The sequence below is a fragment of the Pyxicephalus adspersus genome, chromosome 3 (assembly GCF_032062135.1).
Source record: "Pyxicephalus adspersus chromosome 3, UCB_Pads_2.0, whole genome shotgun sequence".
In the NCBI taxonomy this organism is placed as follows: domain Eukaryota; kingdom Metazoa; phylum Chordata; class Amphibia; order Anura; family Pyxicephalidae; genus Pyxicephalus; species Pyxicephalus adspersus.
Genome location: NC_092860.1, coordinates 151,606,170 through 151,630,987, shown reverse-complemented (window position 1 = coordinate 151,630,987; position 24,818 = coordinate 151,606,170). Strand labels below are relative to the sequence as shown.

The 24,818-nt window shown below is 39.2% G+C and overlaps 1 protein-coding gene across 1 annotated transcript in view; it reads left to right on the top strand.

Annotated features, from left to right (window-relative positions):
- LOC140327529 (uncharacterized) overlaps positions 1 to 24,818 on the top strand; it is a 97,863-nt gene that overhangs the window by 60,859 nt on the left and 12,186 nt on the right. Inside the window, 20 exon segments of the mRNA XM_072406920.1 lie at positions 900 to 2,670; positions 4,525 to 4,586; positions 5,807 to 5,842; positions 6,439 to 6,710; positions 6,804 to 7,294; positions 8,500 to 8,640; positions 9,570 to 9,686; positions 10,676 to 10,707; positions 11,758 to 11,792; positions 13,107 to 13,270; positions 13,273 to 13,377; positions 14,361 to 14,492; positions 17,003 to 17,044; positions 17,154 to 17,291; positions 17,890 to 18,015; positions 18,123 to 18,157; positions 18,711 to 19,980; positions 21,913 to 21,999; positions 23,626 to 23,691; positions 24,183 to 24,815. Of these exon segments, the coding sequence (XP_072263021.1) occupies positions 900 to 2,670; positions 4,525 to 4,586; positions 5,807 to 5,842; positions 6,439 to 6,710; positions 6,804 to 7,294; positions 8,500 to 8,640; positions 9,570 to 9,686; positions 10,676 to 10,707; positions 11,758 to 11,792; positions 13,107 to 13,270; positions 13,273 to 13,377; positions 14,361 to 14,492; positions 17,003 to 17,044; positions 17,154 to 17,291; positions 17,890 to 18,015; positions 18,123 to 18,157; positions 18,711 to 19,980; positions 21,913 to 21,999; positions 23,626 to 23,691; positions 24,183 to 24,815 (5,755 nt within the window).

The window sequence follows — 24,818 nt, the reverse complement described above, 5'->3', positions numbered from 1 at the left end:
GTTATCATTGCGGTAATTAAATGATAAGACCTCAAATCAGATTCTTGAAAAGCCAATGATGTAGAGGATATCCTTGGAGCAAGGATGCCTGATGGTGGTGGTGTTTGTTGGAGATTGGCAACAGCACTAATCTAGTTAAGCTATAATGTTTAAACTGCAGTTTGTATTGTAACCCACCTAATTTTTCCCACTAGAATAAAATCTAAAGTCAAGGTTTAAAGAATAAAATCTAAAGTCAAGGTTTAAAGAACAAAAATACCATTACTTTTTTTTCTTGCCTTTAGTCTCACAAAAATCTGTTTTATAGACTCATTTGTTGGTGCTGTTAAAGCGTTTTATCTTATAGTGTTATTATTTGTAAAATAATTTCATTATTATTATGTAGAATCATAGCCAGGACATGCAAGGAATTTGCATGTTCTCTGTGTTGTCGTGGGTTTCTCCCACACCTTAAAAAACATGCAGTTATTTAAATTGTCTCCCCTTAGAAAAGTAAAGAATTCAGCATTTAATGATGTTATTTTAACTTTATGCAAAAGCCAAATATTAAAACATTTACATGCAATTACTTTTTTTTTTTTTTTTAATCTGTATGTATAACCTACTGAAAATGAAGACTGTTTTGAACCTTTTTTTATCTGTAGAATGTGATTTTGGTTTTGGCACAGCTTGATTCGAGCGTCAGCCTTGGAGAGATTTATTCCAGATATTTTTTTTTTCCATGTAACTTATATTACTCTTTGGTTTAGGCTTTCTCCAGTTGATAGGTTTAATAATTCTGTTTACCGCAAGTGTTGCATATGGGCTATTATTCCTTGCAATATTTCCATCTCTGGTTGTACGCACTGTATAACAGTTGTAGAAGATTGTATATCTAATATCTGTGTTTTGAATTTCAGCTTTGTGTTCTTGGAAAATTGCCCACCAGTTGTGAATACCTTGAACTTTGGCATTTCTAGCCCCATCCTTTTGAGCCATCCTCATTTACAGCTTGCCCACATTAAGACTCAGTTGGCTCTCCAACAGTTGACGTCGGTCACTTCAAACAGTACCCCTCCTATTTATGCTTTGCTCAATCAAGCTTTGTTGAAAATCAGCACCGCTCAAGCCATGTTCAACCCAAGAGGTGGATTTCCCGGTCAGAGACCAATGGGACCCCCACAGATGAATCAGCCTGGACTCAATCATCTCGGAATGAATATGTCAGGTATGAATATGTCTGGCATGGGCATGTCTGGTATGAACCAACCAAACGTGAACCTTTCAGGCATGAATCAGTCAAACTTGAACACTGGCATGAATCGCATGGGTCACCCAGGAATGAATCCAAATGTGGGTATTGCCAATCTGAATCAACCTGGGCTAAATGTGTACAGAATGGGGCCTTCTGGCATGAATCAAGGAGGGATGGGTTTTCAGTCTGAAGTAAAAAGCCAAGGGTTTGGCATGAGGCCAATGGACAGTCCTGGGTCATTCCTTGGAGGAAACTCTGAGCCGATGGGAATGAAAAACCTGCCACTCAGACCACCTGAAAGACACATGGGTCCTCAAGCATTGCCACAGCGTTTTTCTTCTCCCAGTGGCCCTATGATTCCAGCACAACCCAGAATGCACCTGCAGAATCAAGAAATGTCTATGGTGAACCGTGGGTTACCACATTCGTCTGATCATTTAAGAGGGGATGTAAAAACATCTCTACAGGAACCCCATTTATTGGAGAAGAAACCATTAAACTCTCTTGGTATGTTTGGAAACTTAAATCAGGATATGGGAATAAAACCGGGTCCATCTTTATCGCTGAATCAGATGTCAAATGCCCAGAATCTGTATACAAATGAAAGTGCTTCAAGCATACTGGAAAGCTTTGGGTTATCAAATGAAGATCTAGAAGAGCTCAGTCGTTATCCCGATGACCAGTTGACACCACAAAACCTGCCAAACATTCTGAGAGACATCAGACTCCGTAAAATTAACCGCAGCGGAGCCACGCACGATCAGGGTGGAGGAGGAAGACGATCAGGGAGTGACGTGCTACCAAGTAAAGTTATTGACTATGGACATTCAAGCAAATATCAGTTTAATGATAACGCTGCACCTTCGCAACCTTTCAACTCTTCAAGAACAGAACAGAAACCATCACCAGTCTCCAAGGAGCCAGCACCGTCCAGTACGAGTAACAATGAAAAAAGCAATATTGCAATGGATAACAAAATCCCGACTATTTCCAGCAGCCGTAAATCGTCATGCCAGACTTCGAAGCCCAACAGATCCAACAACAAGACTTTGGTTGGTGAACAGACGAATGTTAAAAATACTGACAGCTTAGGCACCGTCTTGAATGCAGAGAGACCTGTGATCACTATCAACCCTGATTCTGCCCCTCTGTGTGATATTCCTGTTAATTCGGACACAGCTGCCACCACCTCTCCATCGGAAATGGTTCCTGAATCTCCAGTCAGGTCTGTGGTCATGCAAGTTAACTACCCGCCACCTGTTGAAGCGACTACGGCTACCGGGAAAGGGAACAGGGTTCCAGCTTTGTCTCAAGAGGAAGCCCAAATGAAGAAGCGGATGCCCACACCTTCCATGATGAATGATTATTTTGCCACCTCTCCACGGATATTTCCTCATATCTGTTCTCTGTGTAACTTAGAATGTAGACACTTAAAGGTGAGTGTTTTCATGTTCGTTTGTGTTTCCAATTCAGTGTATGCATGTCTTGTAGGTATTCCCATGAAATACTGCTTTGTGAAACATGAATCACCAAAAGCTGCAGCAATATTTGGTAACGGAAGCCTGGGGTTCTAGAGTTTAAAACCAGATAGCCCTAATTCTCATATTTGATTTTCAAATCAAAACTTTACTGTAGTTCTTATGTTGTTATACAATGCCATTTTTGGGGAGTATGTAGCATTAAAAATTTGACATTCACTTACAACAAGCAGAGCTTTAAAAAAAAAAAAGCATTAAATCACAAGTTGTGTGTCCTACATTTACTAATTCTTACAAGTTCTTACAGCTTGCAATTTGACTACTTCAATCTACATGAACTCTAGCTCTTACTAAAAATCGCTTGCCATGTAAATCATTAGATCATATATTGACATAACCAGATATGTTATGCCCCTGCCCCTAAGTGACAATGATCTCGGGTAAAAAAATTATTTTTTTTTTCTACAAATGGAAAACTATGAATATGTCTATATTAAAAAAAAAAACGCAGAGGCTTTTTTCAATCTATATGGGTTTGAGGACAAAACTCTCCAGTGTAAATTGTTTTCCCTATGAAAATGATTCACACTATTTGTAAACTTCTGTCTTGCACGGTTGTAGCACTCATCTCCTGTAGTGTGATTGCTCACAATATGAATTAAAGCTGGCGGTCAGAGCCGATATTTCCTGGTTGCAGTATAACTAAACTCCTACTGTCCCCGGCCTTTAATTAAATTTGGATATTGGAAATCATTGGAATTGCTTTTTTTTGTTTGTTTCAGTCTTGTATACCCCGCATCTCATGTGGACTTTACCACATCATTTTTAGGAAGCTATCTACAGCTCCTTGCAAGCCTCCTTCCCTACCACTGTCTGTCTGCTTTGAATAAAGAAGCTCAGGGTGTAACATAAGGTTTGCAATGTATGGGGGTGGGGGAGAGGAACCAAAAAAATATGAAATTAAATTATTTCAGACTTCAGCTTTAGGTAAATGGGGTGCTGACATGTAAGGGGCTGTGCTGATTGTTGCTCATGGGTTGCAGTAATCTTTACAGTTTGTACACATCTGAAAAGAAAGTTCCAATCCTGACACCCTGGCTAGCTTGCTATACAGCTGCTTAGATTATAAGGAGGGTGAGTGTTTAAAAGACCTACATGAATCGACACCATCATTGGGGTGAAAAGAAATGAAGACCATCAAGGAGAAGGAGCAGATGCAGAGCATCCTACATGATCCTGCGAGGCAAGTCTTCCTGTGATCCAACAGATGGGACACAATGCATGGAAGCTGTGAAATCATGAACCTCGGAATCATCACTCATCTTGTGAATTTGTTTTGTTTTTTTACCAATTTTGACTGTTTAAAAATTTGTTTAATTTTGACTAGGTGATTTTATTGTATATTTTAAGGTAAGTTTTTCATATGTCTTTGGGGTTTTATGTGAGCTTTCTTTGAAAATCAAAGAGTTTCCCTTATTGTACACTCAGAATTGAACTGTTGGTGTTTTATTATGCTTTCATTTTGAAATTTGTGCACATTTTATGTTCTTTACACCTGTAACAGTTTAAGATCATCCAGGCATATTCAGATTTTGAAAGTTTAGGAAATTAAAGTGGACCAAAAGAAAGTGAAAAGGGCCATAAATTCACCTGGAAATCAGCCTATGTTTTATTACATATAATATTGTCATAGAATTGTTCTAGAATCCTTTCCTCATGTAATAAAATGCTCAGAGGTTATCTGCACTGACATGTTTGTACTTCTGTTTTATAAATAATAACTTTCTACTTCCCCCTCCCTCTGTTTGATAGGATTGGATTAAACACCAGAATAACACAAGTCACATTGATAGCTGCCGGAAGTTGCGTCAACAGTAAGGACATTCAACTCTTTAATGCATGACTTTATCTCGGGCATTCACATTTTTTTTTAAATGGCTCCCAAAAAAGCAATTTTTTGATATGTCAAAGCACATCTGTAGCATTTGCTCAATACTTCTTGTCCATATACCTTACAGCTGGTGTGTATTATTCACATTGTAAAGCAAATGAAACTGCCAGGTGTAATTTTTTAATTTAGGACATACTTATTCTGTATAGTAAAAACTTTGACACAGTTCATTGTGACGTCATGAACCCTGTGCTAGGGCCTACTGCATTAATTTGGTGCTGCAGATTGTAGCGTTCTGACTTTATCTTTTACAACATTTTACAAAGTATGGTTACAGTGTAGTGTTGAAACTCAGATGCATTCACAATCATTGTACATTTTAGTAGACTGATTTTAGTGTTAAAGGGTCTACTGAAATTGTATAAAACCAAATAAAATTTGTGGGAAGGATTTTACCACCGTGTTATGGTTTATGACATAGCTAAATTAAACGTTTGGCTGTTTTGGACTTTTACACAGGCTCCTTTTACACTTGCAAACTGCATAGTAGATCCCTTCTATGAGTATAGCAAACTACTGCTATGCACCCTGGAGTGGAAAACCGCACTGCATTTGCATGTGTTGCACTTGCGGTTGTAGTGCATTTCTTCCTCCAAAGGAAGAAAGCAGCCAAAAGCATCATGAACTCAAGGTACCTCACCGCAATCTCCTGCAAAGTGAATGCAACTGCATGCACAAAGTTGTTCCCAGTGTCTCTGATACAGTTAAATGGGGGACATTTTCTAGTGCGGTTAAGAATGCGTTACAATGCTGTGGTTGATCCCAAGTCTGAAAAGGGCTAAAGTACTATTAGTGAGAATATAAACATACCACCTCCTGCTATAATTTCAAAATCTGTCTGCGATTTTTAAGCTAAGCTATTGTCAAGGATTACCATGAATACGTATAGCAATAGTTTGAAATATCCGAAGAAAATAGTTCTTGGGTGGGTAATAAGTCCAAAAACCTAGGCTTTGTGGTCTCTGCTATAATGTACCTCAGTACTAATAACACTGCTGTGATGTTAAGATTCCCAATACACCTTTTATCTCTTCACATGTTCTTATAAAATATTTTCCTAGGTCTGTAAATTATATTGCTATTCTTGAAGTTTTTTTTTGACTTATTTTAATTTTATTAAAATATTTCTTATTTTTTGTAAAGGTACCCAGATTGGAACCCCCAGGTTCACACTTTAAGGTGCGTACAGCTTCACTACATCTGTCTTCTCAAATAAATTGGTTTTAAAGTAGAATTTTACTTAAAAAGTTTAGCAGGAGGGTTCTTTATTGCTGAAGGGATTATGTCTTCTCTACCATAAAGAAAATTTACCTGCCTGTTTGTATTCTTTTTTATTTACACTTAGCTGCAAATGCACAGCTCCGTGTACCATCCTGGCATAGCAGTTGTCCCTTCTGCAATAAAGAACCTTCCTGCTCAAATTTATTAAGGTTTATGCTTTAAATCTAGATAAGTATGGACACTGCCCATATTATGGACTAATCTACTTTTTGTAATTCTTGTGTAAACATTTGGTTTATTACAAGATATTTACATATCTTCCATATGAACAGGTATTTTACACTTTGACCAGGACAGTGTTTAGGTCTCAGCAAAGGATTGCAATCTGGTGTATGTGTGCTAGTAGGAAAGATATAGTGAGGTGGTTGTTTCCAGTGTTTGGTTTATGTCTGGGAAATACAACTAACCTAGATAAAAATCATTTCATTTTTGTTCATTAACAAATGATGTAAAACGTTTAGAATGGTGATTATTCAACGTGCCATATTTTACAGCAGGAATGAAGGCAAAAAAGATGAGACAACCCCAAAGCGATCGAGATCCAAGAGCAGAAGTCCTCGTAGAGCCAGAAGGTCTGGATCGAGACACAGGGCTCGTAGGTCACGCTCCCGCGGCCCAAGGTCTGGCAGGAGGTCTAGGAGTCGAAGCCCGCGGCGTTCTCGGCCCAGCCCAAGGAGGTCCCGTAGCCCTTATAAAGGTGCTAGGTCTCCCCGGCGTACATTATCTCCTAGAAAACGCGGGCTAGACCAAAGCAGCACTTCACCTGGTAAAGAAAACTGTCTTTTCTAAACGAAAATAAGCTTCAGGTAACCCTAAGGGGGCTACTTTGTATATTTATTCTTCCTGTCTCTTCTTTCAGACAGGAAAGCCGTGGATGCTGCCGTGCAGAGCTTTATTGAAGCGAGTAAATTGAAAAGTGGAGAGAAGGGTAGGGCTACAAAGTCTTCAAGTGATTCAAAGAAATTGTCGCCTAAGTCATCAAATTCAAGTGTAAAAGGCAAGAAGCCATCCGATGGTTCTATTCCAACAAAGAATCCCGGTGGCACAGTGAGAAAAAACAGCAATTCTTCAAGCTACAGCAGCTCTTCAAAGAAGCCTGGTAGCAGCAGCTCTGTTAAGTCTGGCACCAATAGCAGTGGCAGTGGCCCGAGAAAACCTTTATCCAGTAACACTTCCAAGAAGCCGGTGGCAAGCTCCTCAACCTCTAGGAAACCTGTCATGAGCACAGGAGCTAAAAAGACAACTCCTATCAGTTCTTCTAGCAAGAAAATACAGTCAGACAAAATGTCCAAAACAGAGAAAGGACCTTCTAAGCCAACGGCATCTGAGTCTTATAGCCCACTGAATAAGGTAGGGTATGCACTTGTGTTCACACTCCAGCACAGTGTTTCTCAATCAGGGTTCCTCTGGTGGTTTGCTCAGGGTTCCTTAAGCAATGCGAAAGTTGTTCCTCTCAGGTCAGTTTAAGTGACACTAATGATCATTTTGGCTATCTGTAACAGTGACATTCTTCCTATTGGCAAGCAATGTAGGAGGCATTCTACCCAATGATCACCTGATTTACTGTGAGCTGTGGATATAGTAATTATAGCAGGGTTTCCATGAAGACATACAAATTATTTCAAGGGTTCCACATGTTATAAAGGTCCACAAAGTCTGTTCTAGCATAACTTTGTCTAAAATCTTAAGGAGATGGGCATAATCAATCAAACCTGTATATTTAGGCTAGAAACTTGCTGCATACGTTCATCTACCAGTAGTTTCTGAGTTTCATAAAATCCATGTGAGCACTTTAAGGGCCTTTTCAGACCCACGCCTTTCTTCAATGGTCTTGCTTGCAGTCCGAACCACTCCAATTTAAGTGAGTGGGAGAGTTTTGAAAGCATTTCCTTGCATGCAGCTACTGCAGGTCATGATGCTTTTCTTGAAAGCTACAAGCAACTTTTGGTTTGCACGACTTTAGGCTTGCTCTGCAACCACTGTGAGATTTGGTGCCTCCAAACACCCCAGCTATGCGATTTCACACAATGGCTTTAATAGGACCCCTTAGTGTTTCTCTAGCCAATAGATGAGGAAGGATTATAATTGGTAGGTTCTACGGTCTTCTTCCAATGTTGTAAAACTTGGCCCCAGGACAGTAAGAGGAAATCGAACTGCAACACATGATTTTCTTACCTAAGTATAAAAATGCTAAAACCCTTGTTTTATTTTCTGCCTCCATGTGCAGATTTTCACTTATTTCCTGTCTAGTAAAACTTTGTTCCTAAAACAGAAAGGGGAAGTTTTTCTGGTGAAGCCGCTGGTTTTGGCAGGCTTCATGTCCTTCCATCACAAATCAAGGCCCCCCAGAGTACAGTTAACGGATGAATGTTTTATATCTAACGGCTCCATTGGAGAATAAAAGTTCAGAAAGGATAAGTCTGGGATTTTTGTTATTTTTATATTATTATAGACAGAATGTGCCTCAGAATCTTCACAAATTCTATTGTTACACCTAAAGCTGTTCACATAACACAACTTTATATAATTATATATATATATTTATTTTTTTTCAGTTTATTAGCAAGAGCACTTCTCGCAAGATTATACATGTTACCAATCTCCCAGATAGTGGCTACACAGATCAGGACATCATAAAAATTGTCCAGCCATTTGGAAAAGTCTATGACATCCTTATTATTCGATCCAAAAATGAGGTGAGTTATGGCAAGCTGCTATGAATTTATTTATTTATTTATTTATTTTTGCACAACAAAAAGTATATTTTATTTTCATTCTGGTCCATGTGAAGTAAAATAATGTCTGGTAAAGTTTGTGTGGTTAGAACTGAAAAGAAAGCAGTCAATTTGCAGCAAATATAAATTTATGTAAGTAACTCTTTTGCCATCAAAGGCTTTTTTTTAATGTATATTAAAATGCACATTTTGACCGATAAACTCTTTTAAAAAACTCGAAAACATGAAATTATTTTTTTTTTTTTTTTTTTTATAAAGTAAAGTGGTGGTATTCTCCATTTTTATGCTATGCCGTATAGGAAAACTACATTTTTAGTAAAAAAAAACAAAGTATTTTTTTTATTTGTAGTGCATTTAAGCAAAATCTGCACGTCTTTAAAATATTAATGAAGAAACAGAAACCAAATGCCAGAACCTAAAACTGCATCCTGAAATGGCAACACTAGTACAATACTGGAATATGTATATGACACTTTAGAAACCTCTATAATAGTAAACTTTGTTCCTGTAAGGGAGCATTGTGTGACTGGCTCATTTAATGGAGCTATAGGGGTCTCTCGGATCCATACTTACTTCATCTGTACTCCGTTAACCCAGGCTGAGCACAGGATTTACTTTATCAATTGGTTTCCCTCACCCATGTGTTATAACACTCCTTGGTAGCTGCAGTTACCGGTTTCTGTCGTTTCCTAAAGCGATTGATTGTTGCATTCCTTGATGGATTGTTTTTTTTTTTTTTTTTTCTTTGGGGAGAGGATGTGTTTTGTATTCCAGTAGCTGTTTAGTTGCAGAGAACTAATGCAACAATACTTCTGGGCCTAACTTAAACGGAAGGAAAGTTTGAATACCTCTGACAAAGAGGATTACTGATTTTTCCTTCTCATTTCTAGGCTTTCTTGGAAACCAACTTCTGGGAGGCGGCTGCAGCTGCTGTTAAGTTCAGCGAAACCGTACCAGTCATATTCAATGGCAAGCGTGTGGTCCTGTCTCTAGCTGGAAAGCAAAAAGTAAGATTCCTATTTAACGTAATACAGTGATAAATCGTCCGGAATCACATTTGTTAGCTGAAACAAGATTTCCCAGAGAAAATTATTTTATTTGTTCTAGATGCTGTCCGCAATTTAAAGATAAGTTTTATAAAAAATAGTAAAAAGCACAATATAAAAGGTCATAAACTTGCCAAAGGCTGAGATGAACAGCTTCTCAATTGAAAGAGTCGCGAAATATTATTAGGCATCATGGTGTCAGTTACTGTATAAAATACTCACTGTCAGTTAATCACAAACAAAACAAAACAAAAAACGTTATGGAGCCTAGACATTCATTAACTTCTGGAATAAGCTGTGCTTTAATATGCAAAAAGTAACAACTGCAGAGTTTCTTGGTCATTAAAGGGTTACAAAATGTTTTAGAAGCGCTCACCCCACAAAGATCATCCTCCGCTGTGCGTAAGATTACTTCTTCCAGTCATGCAAACCCTCATCAAGCCTCTCTGTTGTGCACACGAGCGAGCAAGAAATCCCCGTTCCTGCCTTTTTTTTCTTCTTCTTTGATGCTGATCTCACTGCGCATATTTTAAATTGAGCACTTTTTTACCCCTTTTTTAACTACAGCCCTTTGATGAGGTAGGAGTAGCCCACAGCCCCGTGGAAAACAAGACTCCTGTATCCTGTAAAAGATGAAAGAGAGTCATCCCCGAAAAAAAAAAAATACACATTTTATGCGCAAAAGGCATAGCCAACCTTATATAATGTTAAAATGTGATGATAGGTCTGCTTGATAAATCATTTTTAAAAGGTACCCTCTTCTCTAGACATGTTCTCCAACTCTTATCCTGTCTACACACTGTTGTGTTTTCTGATTGTAGACCATCTATTGTTACCATAACTGGTGTTTTATCTAAATGTAGTGGAAAGATGGGCAAATCACACAATTGTTGTTGACTTACCTTATATCATGAAATTTATTTATTTTTCTTTTTAATATTTTCCTTTAGGAACAAACAAGGACAGAAACTAAAGCTACAAGGTGAGTGTATATTTGCTGTTGTGTATAGTTAAAAAAAAAAAATCTAAAATAAACAACAACAAGGGCAGCTCACTCTGATAAGAAGTGTTTAACAGTCTACAGCAGTCTTTCTCCACCATTTTAATATAGGAACCATTGAAAAAATGTTTTAGGTAGCTGTTATGTCACTGATATAATTTGTGACAGTTTATGCAAATATTGACGGGTTAAATTTGAAGTGTACAAAGAGAGATAACACAGAGCCTTGCAAGTAAAATTTGAAGATTATACTATTTAATGATGAAGACAGATAGATAAAACAATGCAGTACCAAAGAGTTAGACAAAAATACTTAGCTGGAGAAGTGAGTTGCATTCATCCAAGGAGTCCCCCAACTTATAGTTCTAATTGAGACTAATTAATTAGGTGTGGCACTGTCTTTTAAACTACCCAGGAACTAAGACAATGGCCAGTACCTGACCAATGGTCATCATTTAGCCAGCATTTTACCTTATCAGGATGCCAGTTAAAGGATATGCTGCATTCCTTTAGTGTGACCTCATATAGAGTATACATATACCTAATATATACTGGTAAAGCATCATTGTTGGTGAGACTTAATTGATAATAAATAAAACTGTGCTAACCCAACAGTAGCCTCTGCTATAATTACTATATCCACAGCTCATAATATGTTAGTGTGGATGTCAGTGGAATGAATTTCATGGTCAGTTACGTTGATGGTCAGTGGGAATCATTTCACCCTTATAGATAGCCAAAAACATTGGGGGATCGCTTAATCTGACCTGAGGGGGGGTACAAATTGCTCATTGCTCAAGAAATCCTTAGCAACCTCTGGAGGAACTCAGGTTGAGAAACCCTGGTCTTTATAATTACACAGGAATTTTGAGAAAGTTCAGATTCTAGTTATGGGTGATTTCTGTTTTTCTTTGCGATAGAATGACATTTACATGAATTGGCCCTTGCTCATTTAACACACTTTGATAAGGAAAAACAGTTCCCACCATGCAAGTATACTTACATATCCTGTCCTTTGTTTTCATTTCACAGTGACACACAGCCTGAGGAACCCTTACCCGAGAAATGTAAGTTATTCCAAGTTGTTTTTTTTTGTTTTTTCACATCTGTAAATATGCTTTATTAGAATGTAATCTGAATATTTTCTAGATTTGGCAGCTAGTGTTCTCCAGCCATTGTTTCCCAAGGTGCGGCACAAGTACTGATGGCTGTATAAAAGTTTATTAGTATCTGATTGTAGGGTTGTACAAGTCACTGCCTAGCTACGAAAGGGAGTGTTACAGAGACATAGAATACAACTCTTGCTGTGAATAAACTTTGCAGATCTTTAAACCACACCAAATTTACAGTAGGTCCCTAAACATGACAAATGTAACAGTGTTATACATCCAACCACATGTTGTAGTACAGTTTCTTAGGCTCATTCATGCAAAGCCACACAGCAAACAGCTTATCAAAGGAGCCAGCCGATTATTATAATTATAGTGGTTTATCCAAAGCGCCGCTCTCCCAGGGGTATTTGTCAAGACATGTAATTTCCATAGAGCAGAAACCACAAATAAACCCTTCTACTTTCTTGGCATTGTGTGTGTACTCACTTGCATTGTGTGTGTACTGAATGAATAGTTTTTGTGCATTCTGAGAACACTTGCTTTTGTGGAATAGGATTCTCCTTTGGTATGTACTGCAGACAAATACTAAATAGGTCTCTCTCGTGCTCAGTATAAATGTAATGCTTAAAAAAAAAAAAGACTGAAAATGAGCATATGGTTACAGGTACGGGAGATACTTCTTAGAAGTAGCAGCAGGTGGACCAGAACAAGCATTTGTTTCAGTGAATACTTAGTCCTAAACTGTGAAAGCTGCCCATGTGAAAAAATTCAGAGGGCAAAGGGGGGCAAATTACAGTATGGATGGTGTCTTTGTGTGGAGGGGGCTATCTTGATAAAGGCTTTATTTCCTCACATCTGAGCTGTCCTTTGGTTATCTAATGACTGGTATTGTTAAGCAACAGCAGCAGATTAGGAGATTTCCATGTTAAGCTGCTCTATTTGCACTCTGTCATTATTAGACCCATTTCAAAACCATCTACAAAACTTAAAGCAGAACTAAAGTTCCAGTTTTAAAAATCCATGATGAGGCAGTTCATTATTGTAGAAAGGGACAGATGATGTCCCTTCTACAGTAATCCCTCCTGCTTGTCTGATCGCACCGGGCTGCTTAACATTCCCTTTTTCCTCTGCTTGTACAATTATTCTGATACCATGTGGCTCTATATAACTTGTTTGTAAAGTTCTGATGCTTGGTAGTGGTGGATAATGAGAAGTGGAATGTATTTCATGGTCAGTGTCACAAGTCTTTATGTCCTTTTATTTTTCCAGCGTCACCTGTTAAGGAGCACAAAAAGGAAAAAACACACAAAGACAAAACTCCAGAGGTGTCGAAACTTGATATTGGTAGGTGTGCCGGTGTTCACACATGTACACTAGTTTTTCCGTATTATTTTACAGGATTTTTGGTTTTGAAGGTTCATATGGTGATATCCCCTTCCCTAATTTACCGGAAAAACAATACACTGTGGATGAAATCTCTAACCTGGCCAGGCCATTCGGAGGTGTAAGCGACATCCTTGTCATCTCCACTCATCGGAAGGTAAAGAAATGATGAAGTGCTGTTGCTTTTCTTTGTCCTACATAGATTGAAAAAGTCCATCAAGTTCAACCACTAGGGAAATGTATCCCAGGTTTAAAACCCTATAGACATCGTTGATCCAGAGGAAGGCAGAAAAACCCGGGCACAATTTTCTGCAACGGGATAAAAACCCTTCCTGTATCTCTTATGCAATCGGATGTTCCCTGGATCAACATTTTTTTTATTTTAAAACTTTAATACCCAGTTATATTCTATTCTTCCAGAAGTCATCTAGCTTTTTTTTAAAGCACGTATGGAAATATGAACATTCACTGAAATTTGGCGCGTTTTGGCGTAAAAATTGAAGGAAAAAAAAATGCAAATTAATTTTATATTTTTTGTCTCATTTTTGCATTTATGTGCTAGCAACCTCACCTAATACAAATTGTTTCATATGGTATTTGTAGCATGTAGAACACCAGCCATTTGGTTTTGGTCACATAGTACGCTGGTTGTGTCCAATATGCTACTATACGCTTGTGTTTTTACCTATGGACCCATTTGTTTGATCTGTTAGCAGTTTTAGTAGCACAAATGGATAACTAAAGTTTGATCCTTTAGGTTAGGCAAAGTTTACATGATTCTTATTTCAATGTAGATGCATTTTATTTTATTTTTTTTAGCCAGACATGATAATTTGTAGCTATTTGAATATATGTTCAAGTAAAGTCTTGTCTTCCGAGGCTTGGTGTGTGTTGAACACTTGTCCAAACATTTATAAAAGCGAAGAAAATAGTAGTGAAATGTGGACATTGGTCATAGATCCCTTGTTTATTTTCCCAATCAAATAGAAAGCTGACCAGTCACCATCGTTATGTTCAATTTTTAAGACTCGGACTTGAGTTCTGAATAGTGCCATCCACCCATCACCAATCTCAACATAGCCTAATAAATAGGCCCCGTCTGTATTTTTAATTCAACAATGTTCTTTTTTTGTTATGCAGGCGTATTTGGAGTTGCCCAACAGAAACTCTGTGGATTCAATGATCAAGTTTTACAATGTGTTCCCAACCTGCCTTGCTGGAAGCATGCTGACTATTGCCATGTCGGAGAGGTTTAAGGATTTAAAGGATGAGGTGAGGTATAACTCCTAATCTGTGGGTTTGCAGATACGTAAAATATTTATGAAGGGTGAAGCCCCCTTTTTCCTGACTCTCCTCCTGACAGCATGCACACATGGGTAAGCTCTACCCCTTGCTCTCCATAGGATCACTTTACCAAAGCTATAAAAGTAACCTCCCTCTGCCCTGCAGATGTTTTTTTCTGTCCTCGCTCCAGGACCAAGCATTTGTTTCCTCTACCTCCTCCCCCCCTGGTTCAGCCACTCCAAGGGGAAGTCCCATATTGGATGGTAAATCCATCAAGTTTTGGGAATCCTGGTGCCGAGGGTATGGTGATATGGAGTGAACAATAGCCCTTTGTTGTGGGTAGGTGAGCAGTAAGGCAAGTTTTATTTAATTATTTTTTTTTTTTTTTGCATGTTTCCATTTTCCTTTGCTTGCCCAAAACAGTCGCTCAGTGCCTTGCAGAGGTGCAGCAAACTTCAGCTTACAGCCATCATACAAATGGTAATAGTAGAGGAGTTTGAAGGAAAGAATGTCTTTGCTTCTGTTGTTTCTCTGGAGCCACCTGTTGTACGGCTCCATAAAATTGCAGTCTGAGCCTCAAATAATAAGCATTGCATATAATTTGGTAGAATTTTGGTGTAACATTTTTGTACATACAATATGGCTTAGTGCACTTTTGTTCTGCCTGATGGTGTTTTTTTTTTACCAGGATTCTGGTATTCTATAATTATACATACCTGTTTATCATCCTGTGGTATTTTGTGAGAAAACTCTGGAGGTTTTTTCTTGGTTACTTGTACTTTTATTAAATCATTAGATGTTAATGAGTGCAATTTGCTATCATAACGCTGTTAATCTTTAGACTATTCCAGCAGGGTGTATTTTGCTCTAGTAGCAGCCCTTGATAGACGTCCATCATTGTCCTGCTTACAGCAGGCGCCATTTTGAAATATTTTTCTGTTTTCTACTTCTTTGTAGCTCCTATACTGACTGGCAGTAAGTCAGATAGGACATTTTATTTGTAGGTTTTGGTTCTGCATAGGTACATTTATTGGAAAGATTTTTAACTTAGTTGCTGGCTCACCTAACCTCGCTTCACAGGCATGAATGCTGTGGCACAGGTGGGGGATGGATTAAGAAGATGGTCGCCACCTTTTAACAAAGAGTGTTAATGTGCATTTTCTTTTGTGGGATAAAAGCCCTCCAATAAAGCATACCAGGAAGTCAGAGCATGCTTGTCTCCAGCTCAGACTACCATGCCTCTAATAGAGGGTGTGTAATAAAGGATACGTCTCCTTGTAGGACACTGTCAAAGGGTGCTAAGGCTTCCTTAAAGCAATGTGCAATTTGGCAATGCAACCAGGCAACTGACCAGCAATGTGCAATCTGTGCCTCTCAGGTCAGCTAACATTGACACCAGTTGTAAGGGTGATATTCCTCCCACTGGCAGCAATGCAGCCAGGCATTTATCGCACTGACCAGCAATGTACAATTTGTGCCTCTCAGGTCAGCTAATTCTTACACCAAATAAGGTTTTTGCTATTTATAAAGGTGACGTTCTTCCCACTGTCAGCAATGCAACCAGGCATAAATGCATTACGACCACATTCCCACTGACCATCACACAAGCGTACAATGATCTGTGGATTGCGGCAATGGTTCCTTAACCCCCTCTGGGAGTATTCCTGAGTGTGACTCGGGATGGATTTTCCAGGCAAGAAACGGTTATCCCGAGTCACACTCGGGGTGGCTAAAAACATTTAAAAACTCACTTACCTTCTTCTGCTGTCATCCCCGACGTCCTGCTGGTCCCCGCAGCTCCTCGGGGCCTGTCTACTTTCTTTGATCTTTAGCCAGCGCCTGCAGAGATGACGGTCCTGTGGCGAGCTTGTTACGGAAGACACTGCGGGCCAGAGGGAGGTTACTTTTATTGCTTTGGTAAAGTGCTTCTATGGAGAGCAAGGGGCGGAACTAACCCATGTGTGCATGCTGTCAGGAGGAGTTTACAGGAAAGGAAAATTACAGGTAAGTATGACAACAATTTTCCATTTTTCTGTTTTCAGGTGATAAAAGACAGAGTGGGAGCACAGAGCCTCCTGGGATACACACGTCACGCATCCCAGGAGGCTTCTGGCTGCTCCTTTTCTTCAATTAGCTTGTTCTTCAATGGGGGGAAATGTTGATCTCACACATCTTTGTTAGGGGCAGGGCTTTGCTATCTCATGTCAGAGCAGCATTTGGTGAGATTGTTGAACAGTATCTCCCAAAATCTCCTGAGATCAGTCAGAGGCAGCAGTGACTTATTTCATACTACAGATATGAAGCTTTGAGGCTCTAGACACCCTCACAGACCAGGATGTGCTTTTACATAATTTGAATCAAAAATTATGTAGCCAACTTTTAAATATATTTTCTAAAGGCATTGTCCTTTTAAAAGGGAGTTTTTATTTAATTATAATGTTTTGAATTCATACCTTTATAACGTAATTTATACTTGTTTTGTTCTCTTTCCCTAACAGAATAGAATCTTCGCTGAGATCATAGAGCAATCTCCGTTTAAGGTAACGCATCGTTGTGCATTTATGGTTTGCATTAAGGAGTCACCTGCTGTTTCTTAAGTTTGCATACCGATTTCTAGTTTTAGTCATACGATTGTCATGACTTTTTCAGATCACGCCAACTATCTTCAAAAATTTTGTGCATCTCTCAGATCTTCCTGATAGAGAAATAGAAGAGTTTGAGCTAACACAAATTGGGCTTCAGTTTGGAAAAGTGGAGCATTGTATAGTAATCAGCAATAAGAGAAAGGTGAGTACAGTATTACTTCAGTATTCACTCAGTGGTTGTAGTAAGTCATTGGTTGTGTATTCTTTTTTTCAGCTAAGGCTTTTCATGTCTATCCTGTACCTGGTGTATTTCTGTTTCAATAATTCTAATAAAGTTCCTTATTGTAATTTTTTATACAAAATAATTAGGAATCTATGGAAGCAGTGTAAATGCTTACATTAGAACTAGTGCTAATGTTTGCAGTCATATGTGTGAAATTCTGTGAGCATCATACAGTTTTATAGGAACACACTCACACACACTCACACACACACACACACACACACACACACACTCTCACTCTCTCATGCGCACTCACACTTTCACTCTCATGCACTCTCACACTCACTCTTTCACTCTCTCATGCACACTCACACACTCTCACTCTCTTATGCACACTCACACACTCTCACTCTCTCATGCACACTCTCACACACTCACTCTCTCATGCACACACACACTCACACTTTCACACACTATAAACAGCAACTTCATATTCTCCGTTACCTTTATCTGCTGGCATAAATATATTATTAAACTTGTTTTCACTCATTACGTGTTCATGTCATTGACTAAACAGGCCATCCTTCACTTGAACAGTCCCAGTGCTGCCGAAGGTATGCACACTTGCCTATCCCAGGTTCCTGCCAAAATTGGGGAGTCTGTATTAAATTGCACTCTGGCCACCAAGACTAATCTTGCAGAGGTAAGATTTGATTAGCCGAGCGATGACATGCCAACATTTCATAGTTTGTCCTTATTTGTGTCATAAACCATTACTCATATTCTTCTTTGTTTTTTTTTTCTGTCTAGGATGAATATATGACTTACCTAGAAGAAAATAAAAGGTAACATTTTGCTGTCTCTGAAAAAAATACCCATGAATTTGTTTGTGATTGTTTTCTTTCCATGATTACATTTAAAATCTTTCTCTGGCCTAATAATCTAAATTTTTAGTGAGAATTACTTTTTGACAACAGAAAAATAAGACCATCCCACTGTTGACTCTATTTACATGTTAGGCGAGACCTGGTATGAAAGGAAGCTGTATGAAATAGAGTTTTGTATGTAGTATTTTTGTTTTTTGTGATTTTTAAATAGATACTACTTTATAAATGGATATAACACTTGTAAATGAGATCTCTCCCAGTAGTCATATAAGGGGTTCCAACCTCCAGAATTCCAGGTTTTCCCCAGTGCCAAATGGGTTACTCTGTAGGTGAACCTTTGTTATTCCTGCTTTGGGAAGCTGTAACATAGGGCAGGTACTAGGGAAAATCACGTTTACTTGGACCTTCTCTTTAAAGACACCAATGCCAGGATAATAGCCATCTTGGTCTGAGTGACATAGTGACATGAAAAGGAACGGGGGGTTTTAATATTTTATGTAACGCCTTCCAGCTCCGAGCCTGATTATACCATGGATGAAGAAGACGCGACCCTAGCCGATGAAATCGGACAACTGGCGAAGCCTCCTTTGTTTGATACCCACGTCGCTGAGAGGAATGTGAAAGTCACGGGCACATTTGTGAAAGTAGAAGTTGAGGAGGATGGCGATGATGAAGAAGCAGCAGAAGCGCCTGAGGCTCCAGAGGCGCCTTATTGTATTCAGCCAGAGCCAGTAGTGGAGCAGCCTAAATATAGTTCAGATCCTCAGCCTTATGTAACAGAAGATTCTGACGTTCTAGTTTCTGTTGAATCTGACGAGGAAGAATGTGATGTCTATTGTCCATCTACCTGTAATGCAATACCAGTGATCGATAGTGTCAGTATGGAACACCTGCTGACAGCAGAAGACTCAGAAGAGTCTGATAGCAATGATATGGAGACATCTGCTAAGGAAATGTCAGGTGGCTGCCCAAAACCTGTGGACAACGCCTCAGCGGTGGATGCCCAAAATGAATTGGTGGGGGAACCCAACCCGGAGGAAGCAAGAAACGAGTTAGGTGTTGAAGCATCCAAAGCATCAGACACAGCCGCTGGGTTAAGCCTTGAAGCATTTCAAGCTTCAAACACGACTCCTGAACCCACCAACAAAGAGCTTGATGATTCCTCTGTGATCAACCTTCCCGCTGGTAAAAAGGAGACTTCACCAACCAGAGCTGAAGAGAACAGTGATAAAGAAACTAAATCTGAATCTGGCCAGAAGGAGGAGAGAAGTAAACAAAGTGAAGAAACTGCCCATTCTTATGAGGAAAAGTCTAGAGAGAAGCGAGAAAGGAGCAGGCAATCTTCACATGGAAGAAAGGTTGATGAGCCAGTCAAAGAAGCCGGCGAAAAAGCCGGCGAAGAGTCCAAAGACCCGAAGCAAGCAGCAGTGACAAGCGCAGCATCTGTGACCAGAATGACAAAATATAACCCTCAACGAGGTGAATTGTCTGTAACGCTTACAGTGGATAATCAGAAGTCCTCTTCAAGAACACCAGAGCACAGGAAAAAGTCTTCTGGAGACAAGGGATCTTCAGGAAGAGGGAGCAGCGCTCCGAAATCGAGCAGTAACCGATCCAGCCCGTCAGAGAATGCGTCCAGTAATCCGAAAACCAGCCCTGGGTCATACCAGTCAAAAAGTCACCGAGGCGTCAGCACTCAGGACAGAGACTCAAAAAAGACCTGCAGATCACGGGAGAACGATTTCAGGTCAAACAGAAAGGACGACCGATCTAAGGATAACGTAAGTTTATCTTTATCATATTCTTGAGTAGTGTTGCTAAATGTTTGGGTACTAATATGAATTTTTCACATCATTACTATGCAAAGAAAAAGATCAGCTTATTCGTGTATTCAACTGATCCAGCCCTGTCTCATGGCCTTTAAACAAAAATGGCTGTGCATTTTGAAATTTTCTCCGTTGAGAAGTTTTAATAATGGTTCTTTGCTGTCATTAATTTGAAACCAAAGTCCTACTTTTAACATGGCAGATTTAGGCAGGTGGTTATTGGAGAAAGACAGGCGACTGTTCTTTTCTGCCCTTTTGTCGCCCAGCTGTCAAATTTTGCTGAGCTGTGTATGCAATTGGCTGCCAGGAAACCCAGCAATCCTGGCTTCCCCTGCACGTGTCGGAAACACGTATATATCATCCCGGCACGACCAATCAACGTTATTATTAAACACTATTTGTATAGCGCCAACATATTACGCAGCGCTGTAAATCAACTAGGGGTTGCAAATAACAGACAGATACAGACAGTGACTCAGGAGGAGGTGAGGAACCGGCCCCGAAGAGCTTACAATCTAAGAGATGGCCCATGATCATCTTTGAGAAGTAAGGAAAAAGGAAGATGGCGATGCCCCGCAATGAAACATGGATAGGTAAATAATAGTGGGTTTAGTTTCATTTTAAATTCATGTCATTCCAATGTGGATTTTCAGAATCTTCCTATGACAATTGTTAGAAAGTCGAAAAAAATTTGCAAGGGAACAACGCAGCTACAGTTTTACACAATTAAGGAAAATATTGCTTCTGTCCTGTTTACATCCAAGTTATATGTAAAAACCAGGTCATTAATAATTCAGGGACAATGTATCCATGTTTTAAAAGTTCTCCAAGACTGGGGAAGATAGTCAATCAATGGAGAACCTGGGTGATTTAGCAAACCTGGAATGGATTTCCTTTTTGGTATTGCTAAATGTTTTCATTCCTGGACCAGATTCATTTCATGTTTGCTGGTTCTCCCATCATCATCTTCTTGGAAAGTTTTAATAAACAGGCCCATTGGTATACATACCTACACCAATATTGTGCTGTCACAATTTTATAGTTAGTGGTCAGACAGAACCACTGTTATTCCTCGATGTCACCCACTAACTGAAAATGTGACCTTCCCAGTGCCCACTACCATAGTGAGCCAGCTAGTGGTTCCTAAAAGACCAAAGGGTGCAAGCAAAATAATTACCGATTAGCGAAGAATTGCTTGAAGGACAGAAGTCAATATAATCTTGCTAATATTATTCTGATATCAGAAAGTAAAAGAATGATGTATGTACCAAAATTTTTGGTCATTAGTGACTTTGTTGCCAACCCATGTACATTGGTGCCATGTTATATATCCACAATGATGGTGCATGCCTTACTGCTAATGGTGGCAGCAAACAAGACGGCTATTCTTTACTTCACCCAGGAAGCCATGTTTGATCTAGAATACCTACGTAGGTGAGGTTTACCTGGCCTTTGCCAGGAACAATGATTTATTAAAGCTCTCAAGGCTGGAGAGGATACAGATAGCAAATCACTTTTAGGAAATTAATTCCAGGTTTGCTGGATCACCCAGCTTCACTGATGGAAGTGTATCTTCTCCAGCCTTGCGGAGCTTTATTAAATCAGGGCAATTGTGTAGGGAAGAGCAACTGCAGAGTCAGTCTAGTACGCAAAGCCTCTTAGTGTTGAGAAAAATGAAGAATACTATCACTGTTTGCAGCACATCATTATCACACAATTTAAAGTGAGGTTTTACATATCTGGTATAGTTACGGGATATTTGCTATGTTGTCCAGCCCTAGTCTGACAATCTAGACAATCTAGCTCTTTAGATTTTTGGATATATAACATTGTAGTAGTTATTAAAATTTCATCTAATGGTAATTGCAGTAATGATTATTTTTGCAGCCGGGTTGCTTTGAATCTGTTGCTGATGGCATAGGGGAGTCTTATCAGAGTAAAGGTGACACTTCAATCTCCCAGAGTTTAATAAAGGTACATATGTTTGAATCGTTTGTTAAATTCCTGGACAAGATATTTTTATTTTTTGTTATAAAGTGAATAAGTAAAGCAGGAAAACAATTCTTGATGACAAACAAAGGAAATAACCTTTTCGATTCCTCAATAGCTTGCTGAATAATCCCAGTTCATGATCGCACATTTGTCCCTCACTATTATATTGAAGAAAGCACGATAGCCATGCTGAATCATATATATATATAGGTACTGGTGAGGTAAAGCAGAACTCCAGTTAGGTCATAAATGATCCCTGTGCTAATTGTTCAATTGGCTGACAGAGCTGGTTTTTGGCCAGGCTTCTCCTTTCCCTACTATAAGATTTCAAACTTGATGGGTTTTTTTTATTATTTTTTATTGGATAATGCAACAGGAGTATTAGTAAGTTATAAACTTTTCCAAGTTTCTCTTCTTGATACTGGGATTCATATGTACTCAATAACTGCTGTACAGTGGTTTAAGATGCCAGCTGTGTTCTTTTTAATTGCATTGTCCACCTGATGTTAAGGATGAGTCTGTCCTTGTAGAATAACCAAACTGTCTCACATATAACCAGCCCATACCTACCAGGCAAACCAGTAAATACCTGGAAGAGTAGAGAGGTAGCAATGCTCTGTTGTTTAATATTTATATAAGAACCAGCAGATCCATACATGAGGGGTCTCATGTGCAGCACAGTGGTCAAGTTGGTGCTAAATCCATGTGAGGAGGACAGATTGATTTATATTTTGTCTTAATCTAGGTTCACCTGACAGCTGCCTGCTCCTATCTAATAAAAGACTTTCACAAATATTTCTGTGGCTTTTGCTGGACTATTTCTAGAAGATTGGTTTAGTTTGTTTAAAAGGCTATCTGCTAGCATCTATTGTAACATTTTCCATGACTGGCATGAAATTGTGCTTTCCAGCACAATTGCTTTTTAACAGAATTTCATTGCAGCAGGTTTCAGTGTATATATTTTTTGTAGCCATGTAATATGTATATGGTTAAAGTATTACATGAATTTTGGTTTATTTGTTTTTGTGTTTATGTCCTTTTTAATAATTGTCAAATGTTAACAAGTTTAGCAGTGGTAATATGATCCAGTGAGCTTTTTTTCTTTTAAGCGTTCTACTTTTAGCATTCTTTTTACTTTTTAGAGTTCTACTACTGAACACTCCATTTGGAAGTGTTTGATTGTTTGGATGTTAATTGTATCAAAAAGTTTTGGTGTTTATACATTGCCCTGGCACAAGTACAATAATCACAGATTCTTCACTAGTCGCATGCTTGCTTAGTATTGTGTAAGTATTGGCAGGTGTGGAGCTCGTGAACATCCAAGCAGAGAATGATAGCCTCCATACACATTTCCTTTAGGACCTGGCCCACATATCCTGGACTTGCAGTAATAAATGTGTGTTGTGTTCCCATTCTTTTGTTGGAAGATTCCAGTTGGTGCCAGGGAGCAATAAACTCCTCGTTAGCCTGCACTAACCTGATTCACCGGTCTTTAAAAATCCAGAATTGAATGACAAGCTGATAAAGGCAACACAATCCTGATATAAATGTCATTGTCAATGCTTTTTAAATTATAGAGAAATTTATTATTTGACTTTCTTTTTGCAGAGCTCTTCATCGTCAAGGTACATGCGTAGCTCCACTCGAAGCAATCGGGGACAAAAACCAAAGGAGGTGAGACTTGTGTCTTGGCAGCTTTTCTTGCATCATGTCCTTAGGTTCATGTTTTTGTTTTTAAAGTGTATTTAATGGAAACCTAATTTTTATGTGTCCAAAGGGTTGACAGCATTAATAAAATTTGTTATTAAACAGTATATGGACTTTGTACAGAGCTGCATAATATGTCAGAGCTATAGTCATGTCACTAGCTGTCCCTCAAAGGAGCTCACAATCTAATGTCCCTACCATAGTCATGTCATTACACAGTCCGACAATTTGGGGGGAAGCTAATTAACGTAACTGCATGTTTTTGAAATGTGAGTGGAAACCCATGCAATCACAGGAATAACCTGCAAACTCTATGCAGATAGTTCTGGGCAAGATTTGAACTTGGGACCCGGCGCTGCAAAGGCCAGAGTGCTAACCACTGAGCCACCGTTCTGCTGGCATGATGGAATTGTCACGTGTGCATTTATTTTTTAATTTGTTTTTTTTGTTTTTTATAGGAAGGTGCTAATACTTTCCCATTCAATCTGGATGAGTTTGTTACGGTGGATGAGATTGTAGAGGAACATGCAGATGTACAGAAGTCAGAAGAAGTAGAGGAAGAGAAGTCTCAGGAGATTGTTGCCACCAAGAGAGGAAGCAAGAGAAAGGAAAGTTCTCCAGCTGCCTTAGATGCCAAGAAACCCAAAGAAGCAAGTGGAGACACTCAAGAGCTCTCTTTTGTCACCTTGGATGAGGTCGGGGATGAGGAAGATAACACGGCTGTCCCCGAAAGCATACAAGATGGGGAAGTCCAAACCTTAATGACAGTGGATGAAGTCCAAACCCTAATGACAGTAGATGAAGTCCATGCCGAGGACGGCCCACCACCTACTGCACAACAGCCAAGCGTTCTAATGACATTGGATGAGGTTAGTGATGATGAGGAGCCAAACATATCTACCATGCCGAGTGGCACTTCTGCCATCACCGACAAAGATCAGCTCTTGACTCTCGACGAGATCAGCGGTGAAGATGAGGAAACGGTGCCCAATTCTGAGCCCTTGAATCCAGATATCTGGTTTACACAGGTTACCAAGGAGAGCAAAGAGGACAACAGCAGTCCAGCCCCAGAAATAAAGGAGAATGTAGAAGCC